The sequence below is a fragment of the Conger conger genome, chromosome 1 (assembly GCF_963514075.1).
Source record: "Conger conger chromosome 1, fConCon1.1, whole genome shotgun sequence".
Classification (NCBI taxonomy): Eukaryota; Metazoa; Chordata; class Actinopteri; order Anguilliformes; family Congridae; genus Conger; species Conger conger.
The window spans coordinates 95,869,594-95,890,009 of record NC_083760.1 but is presented as its reverse complement, the minus strand read 5'-3'; the positions used below and the strand labels follow the sequence as shown (position 1 = coordinate 95,890,009).

The window sequence follows — 20,416 nt, the reverse complement described above, 5'->3', positions numbered from 1 at the left end:
CTTCTCTGTTTTTATAATGTTCTGTGCTACTGTGGTGTACACTGCACCTATACACACCCCCCCACACACACACACACACACACACTGCACCTATACACACCCCCCCACACACACACACACACACACTGCACCTATACACACCCCAACACACACACACACACACACACACTGCACCTATAAACACCCCGACACACACACACACACACACACACACACACACACACACACTGCACCTATACACACCCCAACACACACACACACACACACACACTGCACCTATAAACACCCCGACACACACACACACACACACACACACACACACACACACACACACTGCACCTATACACACCCCGACACACACACACACACACACATACACACACACTGCACCTATAAACACCCCGACACACACACACACACACACACATACACACGCACACTGCACCTATAAACACCCCGACACACTCACACACACACACATACACACACACACACACACACACACACACACATACACACACACGCACACTGCACCTATAAACACCCCAACACACACACACACACACACACACTGCACCTATAAACACCCCCCCCCACACACACACAGCACCTATAAACACCCCAACACACACACACACACACACACACACACACACACACACTGCACCTATAAACACCCCAACACACACACACACACACACACACTGCACCTATAAACACCCCCCCCACACACACACACACACACACACACACACACACACACACACACTGCACCTATAAACACCCCCCCCCCCACACACACACACACACACACACACACTGCACCTATAAACACCCCAACACAAACACACTGTACCTATAAACACCCAAACACACACACACTGCACCTATAAACACCCCAACACACACACACACACACACACACACACACACAGCACCTATAAACACCCCAACGCACACACACACACACACGCACTGCACCTATAAACACCCCAACACACACACACACACACACACACACACACTGCACCTATAAACACCCCAACACACACACACACACACACACACACACACTGCACCTATAAACACACGCACACACACACACACACACACACACACATGCGCGCACACACACTGCACCTATAAACACCCTAACACACACACACACCCCACCCTGCACCTATAAACACCCTAACACACACACACACCCCACCCTGCACCTATAAACACCCTAACACACACACACACCCCACCCTACACCTATAAACACCCTAACACACACACACACCCCACCCTGCACCTATAAACACCCTAACACACACACACACACACACACACTGCACCTATAAACACACTAACCCAACAGACACACACACATACATACACACCATATAAACACAAGCGCCAACATACACACACACTCTACACCCTATAAACACCCTAACCCTAAACCCAACACACACACCCACGCATACTTACACACGCACACTTACATATACACAGACACTAAACAGGTTGTGTTCAGTCCTGCTACAGGGTAAAGTGATATAGGACTATGGTGCTGTGTGTGTGCGTGTGTGAGAGAGAGGTTCCTGGCTCTTTAGTATGTACTGTATTCCTAAATAAAGCTGTTTACAATGTGACTGTGTCCTTCTGTGATATCATTTCACTACACTGGACCTGCTGTTTGTTTCCTAGGTGATTGTGAGTGTGTTTGTTGTCTGGGCTCTCACTGTGGGAGTGTGTGTGCATGTTGGGGTTTGAGTGCTTATGGGAGCAGTGTGTGTGTGTGTGTGTGTGCTTGTGTGTCTGTACATACAGTGGTGTGAAAAAGTGTTTGCCCCCTTCCTGATTTTTTTTATTTTTATTTTTTTTGCATGTTTGTCACACTTAAATGTTTCAGATCATCAAACAAATTTAAATATTAGTCAAAGACAACACAAATAAACACAAAATGCAGTTTTTTAAATGAAGCTTTTTATTATTAAGGGAGAAAAAAAATCCAAACCTACATGGCCCTGTGTAAAAAAAGTGATTGCCCCCTAAACCTAATAACTGGTTGGGCCACCCTTAGCAGCAACAACTGAAATCAAGCGTTTGCAATAACTTGCAATGAGTCTCTTACAGCGCTGTGGAGGAATTTTGGCCCACTCATCTTTTCAGAATTGTTGTAATTCAGCCACATTGGAGGGTTTTTGAGCATGAACTGCCTTTTTAAGGTCATGCCACAGCATCTCAATAGGATTCAGGTCAGGACTTTGACTAGGCCACTCCAAAGTCTTCATTTTGTTTTTCTTGTTTTTCTGGACTTGCTGGTGTGTTTTGGATCATTGTCCTGCTGCAGAACCCAAGTTTGTTTCAGCTTGAGGTCACAAACAGATGGCCGGACATTCTCCTTCAGGATTTTTTGGTAGACGGCAGAACTGATGGTTCCATTTATCACAGCAAGTCTTCCAGGTCCTGAAGCAGCAAAACAGCCCCAGACCATCACACTACCACCACCATATGTTACTATTGGTATGATGTTCTTTTTCTGAAATGCGGTGTTACTTTTACGCCAGATGTAATGGGACACACATCTTCCAAAAAGTTCAACTTTTGTCTCGTCAGAACACAGAGTATTTTCCCAAAAGTCTTGGGGATCATCAAGATGTTTTCTGGCAAAATTGAGATGAGCATTAATGTTCTTTTTGCTCAGCAGTGGTTTTCGTCTTGGAACATTTTTGCCCAGTCTCTTTCTTATGGTGGAGTCATGAACACTGACCTTAACTGAGGCAAGTGAGGCCTGCAGTTCTTTGGATGTTGTTGTGGGGTCTTTTCGCCATTTGTGGATAATGGCTCTCACTGTGGTTCGCTGGAGTCCCAAAGCTTTAGAAATGGCTTCATAACCTTTTCCAGACTGATAGATCTCAATTACTTTCTTTCTCATTTGTTCCTGAATTTCTTTAGATCTCGGCATGATGTCTAGCTTTTGAGGATCATTTGGTCTACTTCACTTTGTCAGGCAGGTCCTATTTAAGTGATTTCTTGATTGAGAACAGGTGTGGCAGTAATCAGGCCTGGGTGTGGCTAGAGAAATTGAACTCAGGTTTGATAAACCACAGTTAAGTTATGTTTTAACAGGGGGGGGGCAATCACTTTTTCACACAGGGCCATGTAGGTTTGGATTCTTTTTTTCTCCCTTAATAATAAAAACCTTCATTTAAATACTGCATTTTGTGTTTACTTGTGTTGTCTTTGACTAATATTTAAATTTGTTTGATGATCTGAAACATTTAAGTGTGACAAACTTAACAAAATAAGTCTGTGTGTATACGTGCATGTCGGTGTAGGTGCGTGGCTGTGTGTTTGCGTGCGTGTGTGTTGGGTTAAGGGTTAGGGTGTTTATGGGGTCTGTGCGTATGTGTGTGCGTGGGTGTGTGTGTTGGCTTTAGGGTTAGGGTGTTTATGGGGTCTGTACGCGTGTGAGTCCAACTGCTCCGCGGACACAGTCTGAATCAGCTTCTGCATCGCCTGCACAAACAGCAAGTGTGTGTGAGTGAGTGTGTGTGTGTGTGCGTGTCTGTGCACGGGTGAGTGTGTGTGTGTGTGTGTCTGTGTGTGTGTGGCTGTGAGTGTGTGTGTGTTTGTGTGTGTGTGTGTGTGTGTGAGTGTGTGTGTGAGAGTGTATCTGAGCTCAACACCTTCCATCAGGTCTGCAGAGGTGTTACATTTAGACATGATCTCACACCTTCTTTATATCATATATGACAAAAACATAAATTCATTAATAAATAAATCATTTTCATAAGAGTTTTTCTTTTGGCAACTTCAGCAAGTCTGTAATATTGTTACATTGTGTATGACTTGAGATTGTGGATCAAACCATGGAATATCTTGGATTGAAAATGTATCACTTTTTACAGAAATAGCCAAACGCCATATATGTTCCCTATATAATGGTCTATATCTGAAAAGTAGGCAAACGTGAAAATGCTTACAGAACAAAGTTAAAGACATTTTCTCGTTTTAATTCCGTGTCAATGAATATTTTTATTGCTGAGCATTACAGACCATCAAAGCAGTCATGAGTTATAAAGTGCATAGCTTCGGTGTTTTCAAGGACAAAACCAAACCTTTCACGTTCTACATTCAACGAGATCAAGCCACGTACAATTATCAACAGCGTTCAAACAAATACACATCCGCGCGCAAATGCGCATAGTCTATAGCCCGGGCGTCACTGTAGCCTGAAGTCCAGCGGCTTTAGGAAGTCGGGCAGCGGGAGTGAGTCCAACTGCTCGACGGACACAGACTGAATCAGCTTCTGCATGGCCTGCACGAACAGCGAGGGGGCGGACAGCCCGCACAGCCAGCGGAACGCCTGCTCCCCGATCAGCCCCCGCCACAGCGCCGCGTCACCCCGCAGCTGTCCCTTCATTCGGAAACGGAAAGCGGGCATGAACAGAATGAGGTAGCCGAGACAGACGCGCTTCGGGCGCATGTCCAGATCGCTCTGGCCAATCTGAGACAGGAGCGAGTCCAAAGGGGTGTTACCCGTCCGGTCCTTTACGTAGGGGCAGGCGGCGTGGCCGAGCAGCAGAAGGGCACACTCGGGTCGGACCAGGTCGCAGGCGAGGTGCAGAGCGGTCTTGCCGCCTTCCACGTGAATGCAGCCGCGCCGGTTCAGGTAGGCGAGCCGCTCCTCCTCAGGGAAGTGCTTGGAGGAGCTGAGGATCATTTTGAGAATACCGACGCGGTTATAGCGCACTGCCATGGCCAGGTGCGGCGTGGTGGACAGCTGGCAGCAACAGAAGCTCCTGCTGGGCATCTCCAGGGCGCTGACCGAGTACCTGTTCAGCAGGTATCTGGCGTAGGGCTGGTGGTCGTGCACCAGCGCGTACAGAAGAGCCTCCGAGGGAGAGTACGCGCACGCCCGCCCATCGTCCTCCCAGTGAAACACCTCCATTGTCCGCATATCTTCGAGCACCCAAACCGGTAACAAGTCCCGGACGGCTTGGTAAAAAGCAAACGAGGTTTTTTGGCATTGCTTCTCAGATTTATAATCCGCCCGACTGTCAAACACCCCCACGTCCCAAGGCATGGTCCTGTCAGTAGTGTGTAAATATCTCTATAAGAACGGGAGTATTATTGTACGAGCAGCGACATGTACGGGCGATAAGGCACTATGGCAGTAAGGGTATGGTTCTTTATGAATGTAAAATATTTAGCTGTGCGTAGTTCTGTGTCCTAGCTGTCACATTGGTATACAACGTCCGAGTTTCTGAAACGGTTGCGTAAAAAAATGAATCTGAAATTAACAACTAATAACAACTATTTTTCTGTGTACTGCGTTAAATATGAAACAGTCCCTTAGCTGTATATTGCGTTCTACCGCTGCATCGCTCTGAACACACTGTGAACTGCTTTACTAAAGTATAAGTCTATTTTTCTATTGTAGCGTCTCACACAGCAGCGATAAAAACAGGCTACTGCAACTTAGCAACACGAACACAACGTCCCTTACTTTTTGTTTATCATTTTAAAGAAAAGAGAAGAGTATTTTCCCTGAATCTGTGCTGCTGTTGTTGTTGTTGTTGATCGCAGTTTTCGTTTTTGCCCTGTAAGAACTGTTCGGGATGTCTTGCTCCAAACCCATTCTTGTACCGTAGCGTTTGTTTTTATACGCTGTCGGTTGGAGGACGACCAAAGAATTCCTTCTGTGTTGCTCCTGTTGGCCACTGAAAGCGCCGCGAAAGTGCTATTAGCTGCCGATGATTGGTCGGAGGGCTTGACGTCATTGGAGTCCCTGCAAAGTTCCGTGCAACTTCTCTCCTTGAAAACACGACGCAAACAGACTGCAGTGGCGACACTTGAGCATAGCTATGAATGTCAGTCCCGCATATAGTACACTCTCAACGGGCCTGTGCAGTGCGACTGCGCGTCTGTGACGAGTTATCATTCCATGTTATGTAATATTGGGTCCAACTGTGCGTAGAAAACAAGATACCGAGGCTTGCAGTGTATTGGCACAGTATAAGGGCGGAATGTCCCGAGAGACTCGTGAGTGACTGAATAAATTGGCGTGCAGAAGTCCAATATATTTAAATCGGGAAATATTTTTTTTAAAGTAGCTATTATTAGGCAAAGGTTTGAAGCATTTTTCCATGTGATCAGAAACGAATGCGAATGCAACACCACTACTACTATAACAACTATACCACTACTACTATAACAACTATACCACTACTGCTACGATAACAACTATACTACTACTACTATAACAACTAAACCACTACAACTACTATAACAACTATACTATTACTACTATAACAACTTTACCTCTACTACTATAACAACTATACCACTACTACTATAACAACTATACTACTACTACTATAACAACTATACCACTACTACTATAACAACTAAACCACTACAACTACTATAACAACTATACTACTACTACTATAACAACTATACCACTACTACGATAACAACTAAACCACTACAACTACTATAACAACTATACTACTACTACTATAACAACTGTACCACTACAACTACTATAACAACTATACTACCACTACTACTATAACAACTAAACCACTACTGCTACTTCTAATATATTACTACCACTTACGCGGCTAATAATAATAATAGTAATACCTGAACAGTCTGATGTGTCGACTCGTGCCTGACAATAGGAAACTACTAATTGTTCAGAACCAATATAAAGAAACACGCCACGGCACTGTCCAGTGGTCGTATACAAGGAACGTTCATTTATTATTTTATCTCACATTCAATCAGACTTAGATTATGCCAGATATTGTACCTGCATGTGCACGGTAATCTTTGTCCTATTTTAAACCCATTTTTAACTCGTCTTTTATTTTTAGGCAGCCTATTTACACCTGCTCGGGGAGTAGAGATGAGAACTGGCCTTTTGGCCAAGTCTGGGAAATAACATTGTTCATTGATATGCACTGTCCCTAACAAATACACCAAAATAAAAATCTGTTGTTCAATTGTTCATAAAATATACAACTCTCAGAAATATATCACATTTTCATGTCACCAGATGTATGAACTTAAATACGTTTTTCCCCAACCCAAGTGTTGTTACAGTTTATGTTAGGTCAGTGAGTTATCCTCCCGCAGTGACCATGGTAACACTACCCTAAGTCACCCTCTGTCGTCCTGGCTACAAATAGATCATTATAATCTTGACAAATATTCATAAACAAGACGCAATTATGTGTAATTAAAATCAGGAACGCAACAACAATTGGCCACATTGCGATCATAATCACAGACCTCAGATCGTCGTCTCAGCGTTATTATTTTGTTGTCTCTGACAGAAATATCTTACTCCGTGCGATGCTGCCCCCTGCTGTCAGACAGAGGTATGGCAGATCTCTCTCTCTCCAGCGCAAGCTTCAGGTGACCTGCTCATTTGTCACAGTCATCTGTACTTTATAATCTTAAAACCTACAGAGTACGGTCTTAGACGCCAATTAAATTAGTGCCTCAAATGTTTCCCTGTCTGTTTTATAATCAACACCACCTTCACCTTCACCTGTTGGTATTGAAGTGCTGTTACGTTTGTGTTATTCTGCTTATTTGAAGTAGCTAGATTCACTGGTGAGATTCTTCCTCATCTGCCCTCCATTATTAACGGCTCTCTTGCCAGCAGTAATGTTCCCCCTGACTTTAAACTGGCTTGTGTTACCCAACCCCTTAACAAATCATCTTAGACCGCTCTGATGTCAGGAACTATTGACCAGTATCTCTACTTCCCTTCAGGCCCAAAGCTCTGGAACGAGCTGTACTTGACCAACTCTCCTCTTTCCTCCAACAGCACAACCTGCTCCAACAGCACAACCTGCTCCAACAGCACAACCTGCTCCACCCTCAGCAGTCTGGCCTCCAATCCGGGCCCTGGACAGAGGCACTTGTCATTGTGAAAGCCTCGCCCCTCTCCTCTGTCCTGATCCTCCAGCCTCAGCTCGTCCCTCTCCTCTGTCCTGATCCTCCAGCCTCGTCCCTCTGTCCTGATCCTCCAGCCTCGTCCCTCTCCTCTGTCCTGATCCTCCAGCCTCGTCCCTCTCCTCTGTCCTGATCCTCCAGCCTCGTCCCTCTGTCCTGATCCTCCAGCCTCGTCCCTCTGTCCTCATCCTCCAGCCTCGTCCCTCTCCTCTGTCCTGATCCTCCAGCCTCGTCCCTCTGTCCTGATCCTCCAGCCTCGTCCCTCTGTCCTGATCCTCCAGCCTCGTCCCTCTCCTCTGTCCTGATCCTCCAGCCTCGTCCCTCTGTCCTGATCCTCCAGCCTCGTCCCTCTGTCCTGATCCTCCAGCCTCGTCCCTCTCCTCTGTCCTGATCCTCCAGCCTCGCCCCTCTCCTCTGTCCTGATCCTCCAGCCTCGTCCCTCTGTCCTCATCCTCCAGCCTCGTCCCTCTCCTCTGTCCTGATCCTCCAGCCTCGTCCCTCTGTCCTGATCCTCCAGCCTCGTCCCTCTCCTCTGTCCTGATCCTCCAGCCTCGTCCCTCTCCTCTGTCCTGATCCTCCAGCCTCGTCCCTCTCCTCTGTCCTGATCCTCCAGCCTCGCCCCTCTGTCCTGATCCTCCAGCCTCGTCCCTCTGTCCTCATCCTCCAGCCTCGTCCCTCTCCTCTGTCCTGATCCTCCAGCCTCGTCCCTCTGTCCTGATCCTCCAGCCTCGTCCCTCTCCTCTGTCCTGATCCTCCAGCCTCGTCCCTCTCCTCTGTCCTGATCCTCCAGCCTCGTCCCTCTGTCCTGATCCTCCAGCCTCGTCCCTCTGTCCTCATCCTCCAGCCTCGTCCCTCTCCTCTGTCCTGATCCTCCAGCCTCGTCCCTCTGTCCTGATCCTCCAGCCTCGTCCCTCTGTCCTGATCCTCCAGCCTCGTCCCTCTCCTCTGTCCTGATCCTCCAGCCTCGTCCCTCTGTCCTGATCCTCCAGCCTCGTCCCTCTGTCCTGATCCTCCAGCCTCGTCCCTCTCCTCTGTCCTGATCCTCCAGCCTCGCCCCTCTGTCCTGATCCTCCAGCCTCGTCCCTCTGTCCTCATCCTCCAGCCTCGTCCCTCTCCTCTGTCCTGATCCTCCAGCCTCGTCCCTCTGTCCTGATCCTCCAGCCTCGTCCCTCTCCTCTGTCCTGATCCTCCAGCCTCGTCCCTCTCCTCTGTCCTGATCCTCCAGCCTCGTCCCTCTGTCCTGATCCTCCAGCCTCGTCCCTCTGTCCTGATCCTCCAGCCTCGTCCCTCTCCTCTGTCCTGATCCTCCAGCCTCGCCCCTCTCCTCTGTCCTGATCCTCCAGCCTCGTCCCTCTGTCCTCATCCTCCAGCCTCGTCCCTCTCCTCTGTCCTGATCCTCCAGCCTCGTCCCTCTGTCCTGATCCTCCAGCCTCGTCCCTCTCCTCTGTCCTGATCCTCCAGCCTCGTCCCTCTCCTCTGTCCTGATCCTCCAGCCTCGTCCCTCTCCTCTGTCCTGATCCTCCAGCCTCGCCCCTCTGTCCTGATCCTCCAGCCTCGTCCCTCTGTCCTCATCCTCCAGCCTCGTCCCTCTCCTCTGTCCTGATCCTCCAGCCTCGTCCCTCTGTCCTGATCCTCCAGCCTCGTCCCTCTCCTCTGTCCTGATCCTCCAGCCTCGTCCCTCTCCTCTGTCCTGATCCTCCAGCCTCGTCCCTCTGTCCTGATCCTCCAGCCTCGTCCCTCTGTCCTCATCCTCCAGCCTCGTCCCTCTCCTCTGTCCTGATCCTCCAGCCTCGTCCCTCTGTCCTGATCCTCCAGCCTCGTCCCTCTGTCCTGATCCTCCAGCCTCGTCCCTCTCCTCTGTCCTGATCCTCCAGCCTCGTCCCTCTGTCCTGATCCTCCAGCCTCGTCCCTCTGTCCTGATCCTCCAGCCTCGTCCCTCTCCTCTGTCCTGATCCTCCAGCCTCGCCCCTCTGTCCTGATCCTCCAGCCTCGTCCCTCTGTCCTCATCCTCCAGCCTCGTCCCTCTCCTCTGTCCTGATCCTCCAGCCTCGTCCCTCTGTCCTGATCCTCCAGCCTCGTCCCTCTCCTCTGTCCTGATCCTCCAGCCTCGTCCCTCTCCTCTGTCCTGATCCTCCAGCCTCGTCCCTCTGTCCTGATCCTCCAGCCTCGCCCCTCTCCTCTGTCCTGATCCTCCAGCCTCGTCCCTCTGTCCTGATCCTCCAGCCTCGTCCCTCTGTCCTCATCCTCCAGCCTCGTCCCTCTCCTCTGTCCTGATCCTCCAGCCTCGTCCCTCTGTCCTGATCCTCCAGCCTCGTCCCTCTGTCCTGATCCTCCAGCCTCGTCCCTCTCCTCTGTCCTGATCCTCCAGCCTCGCCCCTCTCCTCTGTCCTGATCCTCCAGCCTCGTCCCTCTGTCCTCATCCTCCAGCCTCGTCCCTCTCCTCTGTCCTGATCCTCCAGCCTCGTCCCTCTGTCCTGATCCTCCAGCCTCGTCCCTCTCCTCTGTCCTGATCCTCCAGCCTCGTCCCTCTCCTCTGTCCTGATCCTCCAGCCTCGTCCCTCTGTCCTGATCCTCCAGCCTCGTCCCTCTGTCCTGATCCTCCAGCCTCGCCCCTCTCCTCTGTCCTGATCCTCCAGCCTCGTCCCTCTCCTCTGTCCTGATCCTCCAGCCTCGTCCCTCTGTCCTGATCCTCCAGCCTCGTCCCTCTGTCCTCATCCTCCAGCCTCGTCCCTCTCCTCTGTCCTGATCCTCCAGCCTCGCCCCTCTGTCCTGATCCTCCAGCCTCGTCCCTCTGTCCTCATCCTCCAGCCTCGTCCCTCTCCTCTGTCCTGATCCTCCAGCCTCGTCCCTCTGTCCTGATCCTCCAGCCTCGTCCCTCTGTCCTGATCCTCCAGCCTCGTCCCTCTCCTCTGTCCTGATCCTCCAGCCTCGTCCCTCTCCTCTGTCCTGATCCTCCAGCCTCGTCCCTCTCCTCTGTCCTGATCCTCCAGCCTCGCCCCTCTGTCCTGATCCTCCAGCCTCGTCCCTCTGTCCTCATCCTCCAGCCTCGTCCCTCTCCTCTGTCCTGATCCTCCAGCCTCGTCCCTCTGTCCTGATCCTCCAGCCTCGTCCCTCTCCTCTGTCCTGATCCTCCAGCCTCGTCCCTCTCCTCTGTCCTGATCCTCCAGCCTCGTCCCTCTGTCCTGATCCTCCAGCCTCGTCCCTCTCCTCTGTCCTGATCCTCCAGCCTCGTCCCTCTCCTCTGTCCTGATCCTCCAGCCTCGTCCCTCTGTCCTGATCCTCCAGCCTCGTCCCTCTCCTCTGTCCTGATCCTCCAGCCTCGTCCCTCTGTCCTGATCCTCCAGCCTCGTCCCTCTCCTCTGTCCTGATCCTCCAGCCTCGCCCCTCTCCTCTGTCCTGATCCTCCAGCCTCGTCCCTCTCCTCTGTCCTGATCCTCCAGCCTCGTCCCTCTGTCCTGATCCTCCAGCCTCGTCCCTCTGTCCTGATCCTCCAGCCTCGTCCCTCTGTCCTGATCCTCCAGCCTCGTCCCTCTGTCCTGATCCTCCAGCCTCGCCCCTCTCCTCTGTCCTGATCCTCCAGCCTCGTCCCTCTCCTCTGTCCTGATCCTCCAGCCTCGTCCCTCTCCTCTGTCCTGATCCTCCAGCCTCGTCCCTCTGTCCTGATCCTCCAGCCTCGTCCCTCTGTCCTCATCCTCCAGCCTCGTCCCTCTCCTCTGTCCTGATCCTCCAGCCTCGCCCCTCTGTCCTGATCCTCCAGCCTCGTCCCTCTGTCCTCATCCTCCAGCCTCGTCCCTCTCCTCTGTCCTGATCCTCCAGCCTCGTCCCTCTGTCCTGATCCTCCAGCCTCGTCCCTCTGTCCTGATCCTCCAGCCTCGTCCCTCTCCTCTGTCCTGATCCTCCAGCCTCGTCCCTCTCCTCTGTCCTGATCCTCCAGCCTCGTCCCTCTCCTCTGTCCTGATCCTCCAGCCTCGCCCCTCTGTCCTGATCCTCCAGCCTCGTCCCTCTGTCCTCATCCTCCAGCCTCGTCCCTCTCCTCTGTCCTGATCCTCCAGCCTCGTCCCTCTGTCCTGATCCTCCAGCCTCGTCCCTCTCCTCTGTCCTGATCCTCCAGCCTCGTCCCTCTCCTCTGTCCTGATCCTCCAGCCTCGTCCCTCTGTCCTGATCCTCCAGCCTCGTCCCTCTCCTCTGTCCTGATCCTCCAGCCTCGTCCCTCTCCTCTGTCCTGATCCTCCAGCCTCGTCCCTCTGTCCTGATCCTCCAGCCTCGTCCCTCTCCTCTGTCCTGATCCTCCAGCCTCGTCCCTCTGTCCTGATCCTCCAGCCTCGTCCCTCTCCTCTGTCCTGATCCTCCAGCCTCGCCCCTCTCCTCTGTCCTGATCCTCCAGCCTCGTCCCTCTCCTCTGTCCTGATCCTCCAGCCTCGTCCCTCTGTCCTCATCCTCCAGCCTCGTCCCTCTGTCCTGATCCTCCAGCCTCGCCCCTCTCCTCTGTCCTGATCCTCCAGCCTCGTCCCTCTCCTCTGTCCTGATCCTCCAGCCTCGTCCCTCTCCTCTGTCCTGATCCTCCTCGATCTGTCTGCAGCATTTGACACGGTCAAGCACCAACTCCTGATTTCCACCCTGGCTGAGATGGGCATTTCAGGGACTGCCCTCTCTGAGTTTACATGGCCTGGAGGGGGTCAGTCTCTCCTCCTCATCCCCTTCTCTCAGGAGTCCCACAGGGCTCTGTACTGGGGCCTCTGTTCTTTACCCTTTACACAAAATCTCTTGGCTCAGTAATTGCATCATATAGCTTTTTATGTCACCCTTATGCTGACTTTTCCTGTCTTTCCCTCCCTCTGCCACACAGGTTAATGAGAGAGTATCTGCCTGATGGCCTAAAAGCTCATCACCTGAAGCTCAACCTCGACAAGCGGACCTGCTCTTCATGGCTCACAGAGCAGGAACTCTCAGTCATCATTCCTGGTACTACAGTGGCTGCCTCCCGCTCTGCCAGGAGCCTGGGGGTGGTCCTGGATGACCAGTTGGACTTCAAAGAGCAAGTTGCAGCGACATCACTGTCCTGCAGGTTCCTTTTGTCCAACATCAGGAGGATTCGACCATACTGTTCCTGTCTAGGCTATGGTAATCTCCTGAGTGGACGACTGCAACTCCTTGCCCTGCTCCCATGTCTGCCAGCTTGCACCATCCAGCTGCTACAACTCATCCCACCGCTGCTGCTTCAAAGTTCTCACACATCACTCAGGATATGGGGCGGCCTGTAGCGTAGTGGTTAAGGTAAAGGACTGGGACATGCAAGGTCGGTGGTTCAAATCCTGGTGTAGCCACAATAAGATCCGCACAGCCGTTGGGCCCTTGAGCAAGGCCCTTAACCCTGCATTGCTCCAGGGGAGGATTGTCTCATGCTTAGTCTAATGAACTGTACGTCGCTCTGGATAAGAGCGTCTGCCAAATGCCAATAATGTAATGTAATGTAATGTAATCACTCCTCTGGCTACAGTCACTCCACTGGCTACAGTCACTCCACTGGCTACAGTCACTCCACTGGCTACAGTCACTCCTCCGGCTACAGTCACTCCTCTGGCTACAGTCACTCCGCTGGCTACCAGGTTCTGCCAGGATCAGATTCAAAGTTCTGACTCTGGCTTATGCTGCAGCCAAAAAAACCGGCCCCTCTCTACCTACAGGGCATCATTCAGCCCTACGGCCAGCTGAACCACTCCCCTACAGGGCATCATTCAGCCCTACGCCCCAGCTGAACCACTCCCCTACAGGGCATCATTCAGCCCTACTCCCCAGCTGAACCACTCCCCTACAGGGCATCATTCAGCCCTACGCCCAGCTGAACCACTCCCCTACAGGGCATCATTCAGCCCTACTCCCCAGCTGAACCACTCCCCTACAGGGCATCATTCAGCCCTACGCCCAGCTGAACCACTCCCCTACAGGGCATCATTCAGCCCTACGGCCAGCTGAACCACTCCCCTACAGGGCATCATTCAGCCCTACGCCCAGCTGAACCACTCCCCTACAGGGCATCATTCAGCCCTACGCCCAGCTGAACCACTCCCCTACAGGGCATCATTCAGCCCTACGCCCAGCTGGACCACTCCCCTACAGGGCATCATTCAGCCCTACGCCCAGCTGAACCACTCCCCTACAGGGCATCATTCAGCCCTACACACCAGCTGAACCACTCCCCTACAGGGCATCATTCAGCCCTACACCCAGCTGAACCACTCTCCTACAGGGCATCATTCAGCCATACGCCCAGCTGAACCACTCCCCTACAGGGCATCATTCAGCCCTATGCCCAGCTGAACCACTCCCCTACAGGGCATCATTCAGCCCTACGCCCCAGCTGAACCACTCCCCTACAGGGCATCATTCAGCCCTATGCCCAGCTGAACCACTCCCCTACAGGGCATCATTCAGCCCTACGCCCAGCCCAACCACTCCCCTACAGGGCATCATTCAGCCCTATGCCCAGCCCAACCACTCCCCTACAGGGCATCATTCAGCCCTACGCCCCAGCTGAACCACTCCCCTACAGGGCATCATTCAGCCCTACGCCCCAGCTGAACCACTCCCCTACAGGGCATCATTCAGCCCTACGCCCAGCCCAACCACTCCCCTACAGGGCATCATTCAGCCCGACACACCAGCCCAACCACTCCCCTCTGCTGCCACAGGCCGACCTGCTCATCCTACCAGCCGTGTGAATGTCCTGACTGCAGAGCTTCTCCACCCTAGAGAACTGCTCCCCATAAGAGCTGCACCCCATAAGAGCTGCTCCCCATAAGAGCTGCTCCCCATAAGAGCTGCACCCCATAAGAGCTGCTCCCCATAAGAGCTGCTCCCCATAAGAGCTGCTCCCCATAAGAGCTGCTCCCCCTAAGAGCTGCTCCCCATAAGAGCTGCTCCCCATAAGAGCTGCTCCCCATAAGAGCTGCTCCCCATAAGAGCTGCTCCCCCTAAGAGCTGCTCACTCACTGCCCATTTCCACCACAGTATCATGTCTTCACACTGAGCCTCACCTCCTTCGCGGGAGTCCCCTTGTCTATTGTCACTTGTTTTTCACTTATCTTTAGGGCCTTGTATTTTATACCTTTTTATACCTTTTAATCTAGACTTAGGTGGCATGGATGGTGCAGTGGGTAGCACTGCCGCCTCACAGCAAGGAGGTCCTGGGTTCGAATCCATGTCGGCCGGGGCCTCTCTGTGTGGAGTTTGCATGTTCTCCCCGTGTTTGTGTGGGTTTCCTCTGGGTACTCCAGTTTCCTCCCACAGTCGAAAGACATGCACGTTAGGCTGATTGGAGAGTCTAAATTGCCCGTAGGTATGAGTGTGTGAGTGAATGGTGTGTGTGCCCTGCGATAGACTGGCGACCTGTCCAGGGTGTATTCCTGCCTTTCGCCCAATGTATGCTGGGATAGGCTCCAGCCCCCCTGCGACAAGCGGGTTAGGATAATGAATGAATGAATCTAGACTTATCTACCTCATGTACTGGACATATGTTTATGGCCTTACAACCAAGCATATATTAATTGTGTGTTAGGTTGTTTGTATGACTTTGATATGCACTGTTTTTTATGTCACTTTTGATAAAAGCATCTGCTATATTAAATGCAAAACAAAAATGTAATACTGTGGTAAATTAGTTATTTAGCTGACGCATATATCCAAAGTGACTTACAGTTGATATGACTATCCCCGCTGACCAGATCCTCTCTGTGTGGAGGTTCTCTGGGCGCTCCGGTTTCCTCCCACACTCAAACACACACGTGTCAGGTCAGGTGTGCTCCTGCTGTTGTCCTTGACCCAGGCTCTGGCCTCAGAGCTGGAGCTGGTCCCCAGGTGCTGCATTGTGGCTGCACACTGCTCCTAAGTAACTGGGATGGGTCACATGCAGAGGACACATTACCCCACAGGGTTCAGTAAAGTTCATCCATCTCCAAATCAGAGGACCCCGGAGGCCCAGCTTGATACATGAGCACCAACTGCTTCAATAAGCAAAAGGGTCTGGAACCACATTGTTATATGTAGCATATGTAGGACTAGTATGCACATAATTAATGCTCATTGTTAGATGAGCCAAGATTCAGTGTAAATTGCTGTATTTTCAGTTTGTGATGGAAGACGACTCATGGCTGTAGTGGGGAGATCCTGCCACTAGGGGGCGCCAGATCAGAGCAGCCCAGAGCCCCACTGTGGCCCAGCTGGGCTTTTATTTCTCACACAGTTTGGCTGTTTGGCCACTTCCTGAATTATGTGTATGTGTGATTTTTAAAATTTGCTCAAATTAATACAGTTGCGTAAATCCAACATAAATCTTTCATGGCCAAATCACAAGAGGAAATTGTGTGCAAGTGAATGACTTCTGCGTGAATGACCTCTGCGTGAATGACTTCTGCGTGAATGACTTCTGTGTGAATGACTTCTGTGTGAATGACCTCTGTGTGAATGACCTCTGTGTGAATGACTTCTGTGTGAATGACTTCTGCCTCTCTGTACAGTGCACGCATCGGGCTCATTATCACTTATTTCTCAAATATAATTTTGTTGCATCATGTACCTTTTCTGTCTGGTGGTGTAACTCTCTGCTAGGGTGTAGCATCGTCTGCCACACACTCACACTCACACACACACACACACACACACACTCACACACACTCACACACACACACACACACACACACACTCACTCACTCACTCACTCACTCACTCACACACTCACACACTCACTCACTCACTCACTCACTCACACACTCACACACTCACTCACTCACTCACTCACTCACACACACACTCACTCACACACACACACTCGCACACACTCACACACACACACACACACACACACACACACACACACACACTCTCACACACACATGCTCACACACACTCGCACACACTCACACACTCTCACACACACACACTCACTCATTCACTCACTCACTCACATACTTACACACACTCTCACACACACACACACACTCACACACACTCACATACACTCGCACACACACACATGCTCACACACACTCGCACACACTCACACACCCTCACACACTCACACACACTCGCACACACACTGACAATCGCACTGACACTCACACTCATAGTGCTTTAGTGTTTTTGCCCCCGACATGTGGAATGTCTTTCAAGAATCAGTTAAGCTGACCTGCCTTTGAAGCTCTTTTCTGATCCAATAGTTAATTTGTGAGAGAAGGTACTATTGCTGTATCTAGTACAACCTGTTTTATTCCGGTATGTCTCATCTCTGTATATACAGTATACCTGAATTCTGTTCAGTTTTGCATCTTTGTATGGGCACAGGACCCCCCTGAAAAAGGTATTTTGGTCTCAGCATGTTTCAAAAAGCATATTTAAATACTTTGTTGTGCAGTTTATTTATATTTTGCTATATCATGTTGGTCACACAATATTTTAATACAATGTCCTAGTTATTAATATGGGGGGTAAAGTTTCAGTAGCTGCATTGATGACTTTTTTCTTCGCATTTTTCCTAAATAATTCATGTTTTCTTGTTGCTTTGAAATGGACAAACTCTATAGTCTGGTCCTGGTCTTACATGCTCACACCTCCAGCGCTCTCCTGCATCAGACCTGGGTCAAATATGTCATTGTTTTTGATTCAAATACTTTTCGATACGTGACTGAGCTTTGGAATTGGTATGAAATACTGCCTGCTGGTTGTCTCAATTGCACTAGGCAAGATCAATCAAGCACAGAAAATTATTTTAATCCAAAACAAGTATGTAATTGACCCAGGTCTTCTGCAGGAAATGGGGTTCCATTCCATCACTGCAGCTCCTGTAGAGGGCTGCACATCTCCACACCATTACAGCTGACATACAGTTGATTAGACTAAGCAGGAAACAATCTCCCCCGGAGCAATGTGGGGTTAAGGGCCCAACAGGCATGATCTACATGACCAACCTTCACAGCCTTGGATCCTGGCACCCACAAACTTTACCCTTAGATCTGTGAGAGTAAATGTTTATTAATGTACAGTGTAGTACAGATGTGTGAGTGTAGATGTTTATTAATGTGCAGTATAGTACAGATGTGTGAGAGTAATGTTTATTAATGTGCAGTGTAGTACAGATGTGTGAGTGTAGATGTTTATTAATGTGCAGTGTAGTACAGATGTGTGAGAGTAATGTTTATTAATGTGCAGTATAGTACAGATGTGTGAGTGTAGATGTTTATTAATGTGCAGTGTAGTACAGATGTGTGAGTGTAGATGTTTATTAATGTGCAGTGTAGTACAGATGTGTGAGTGTAGATGTTTATTAATGTACAGTGTAGTACAGATGTGTGAGTGTAGATGTTTATTAATGTACAGTGTAGTACAGATGTGTGAGTGTAGATGTTTATTAATGTACAGTGTAGTACAGATGTGTGAGTGTAGATGTTTATTAATGTACAGTGTAGTACAGATGTGTGAGTGTAGATGTTTATTAATGTACAGTGTAGTACAGATGTGTGAGAGTAAATGTTTATTAATGTGCAGTATAGTACAGATGTGTGAGTGTAGATGTTTATTCATGTGCAGTGTAGTACAGATGTGTGAGTGTAGATGTTTATTAATGTGCAGTGTAGTACAGATGTGTGAGTGTAGATGTTTATTAATGTACAGTGTAGTACAGATGTGTGAGTGTAGATGTTTATTAATGTGCAGTGTAGTACAGATGTGTGAGTGTAGATGTTTATTAATGTACAGTGTAGTACAGATGTGTGAGTGTAGATGTTTATTAATGTACAGTGTAGTACAGATGTGTGAGTGTAGATGTTTATTAATGTACAGTGTAGTACAGATGTGTGAGTGTAGATGTTTATTAATGTACAGTGTAGTACAGATGTGTGAGTGTAGATGTTTATTAATGTGCAGTGTAGTACAGATGTGTGAGTGTAGATGTTTATTAATGTGATGCTGTGTTGAAGCAGGGAATGGTGCTGTTTGATCACGCTGTTCTTACTGATAATAATTTCCATCAGTCTGCACAACACCATGATGTACACTCACTTTATTAGGAATACCTGTACACCTACTTATTAATGCGATTATCTACTCAGCCAATCTTCCACACATTCAGAACTTACATTTACATTTTAGTCATTTGGCAGACGCTTTTAATCCAAAGCGATTTACAAGTGCATAGGTTCTTCCACAAGCTAAAGCATCACATCCATAACTAGGAAAATACACATGAAATGCTGTTCTAAACATTCAGTCATCATAAGTGCAATTTATTAGTTTTTCTTTTGGGGGGGGGGGGGTTAGACAAGAGGGATAGGGATATCGCAAGGGAGGGGGGGAATCAGGAGAGAGGACTAAGGTGCAGTTTGAAAACGTGTGTTTTAAGTCTGCGTCAAAACAGGGGGAGGGATTCTGCTGTCCTGACAGTGGTAGGCAAGTCATTCCACCACTGAGGAACCAGAACAGAAAACAGGCATGAACGTGCAGCTCGACCGCCAGGTGCTCGTAGTGAGGGAACTTAGATATTAGATTAGGATATAATATAAATTTAAAATAGATACAGACATACAGACCTGGTGAACTACATCCCCAGATCAACAAGGAAAGATGCAGCACCATTAATAAGCATTAGTGCAGGCTAACTATGCGAATCAAGACCCCTGAATACGCTCATAACAAGCCCCAACAAAAGAAACATAAAACCATATAAATATAAGGCAAGACCACAAAATACCATAACCTGAATTAATACTATCAAAGGGATTAATTTGGTTTAAAAAAAAGAATTGAAAGTGTTGAGCAATTTCTTTATTTATCAAGTCTTTTATCACTTCAAAACAGGTTATGGGACCAATTCTGGTGCATGAATGAACTGCACATTTGTAAGGGTGAGCATATCACCAAATCCCAACAAGTATAGCCAAATTGTCAAACCCTGCAGGTTTAAGCAAATTATCTTCCAACACTGTCGTGATATCACTGAATAGTCAACGTTATACAAATGTGCGCCCGTACTGCGCATGCCAGGTGTAAAATAACTAACCCCACTCACTTTAACTCTTGTCATTAACTGTGTCGAAGCCATCCCTAAGTTTCTGCCAAACGTATTATCGGTTATTGTTTTGACGCGCAATTGAGATCGACGGATCGATCTGGCTCGGAGATGTTTTTGTTGATCCAAATCAATAAACAGATTTGTATCGATTATTTTGGTAGTTATTTTACTGTAATTTTGATTCCTCATCATCTCTTGGTGTGCGTCACACACACACAACGGAAGCTCCAAAGTTACTATTGATTGATGGGACATTTCACAAATGGAAGCGCGTACAGTTGCCAAAATCGTGACTGTGTCCAATGAGGAGGGTGTGGGGGCGGGGTTTGCGGGGGGTTGGCCGGGGTTAGGTTGAGTGGGTTGGCGGTGGTTGGGGCTCCATCGGGC

The 20,416-nt window shown here is 49.5% G+C and overlaps 1 protein-coding gene and 1 long non-coding RNA gene across 2 annotated transcripts; one reads left to right on the top strand and one right to left on the bottom strand.

Annotated features, from left to right (window-relative positions):
- Window positions 1-3,998: 3,998 nt before the first annotated feature.
- Window positions 3,999-5,800, bottom strand: ankrd9 (ankyrin repeat domain 9). Its single transcript, XM_061250588.1, has one exon. The coding sequence runs from the start codon at window positions 5,081-5,083 to the stop codon at window positions 4,220-4,222; it is 864 nt and encodes a 287-aa protein (XP_061106572.1). The 5' UTR covers window positions 5,084-5,800; the 3' UTR covers window positions 3,999-4,219.
- Window positions 5,801-12,382: 6,582 nt separating this feature from the next.
- LOC133134246 (uncharacterized) lies at window positions 12,383-16,542 on the top strand. Its single transcript, XR_009709304.1, has 2 exons — window positions 12,383-12,646; window positions 12,818-16,542. It is a non-coding gene; the product is annotated as an uncharacterized LOC133134246 (long non-coding RNA).
- Window positions 16,543-20,416: the final 3,874 nt, after the last annotated feature.

Excerpts from the sequence above, each read along its gene's own strand:
- ankrd9 (XM_061250588.1), bottom strand. The coding sequence starts at position 5,083 with ATGCCTTGGGACGTGGGGGTGTTTGACAGTCGGGCGGATTATAAATCT.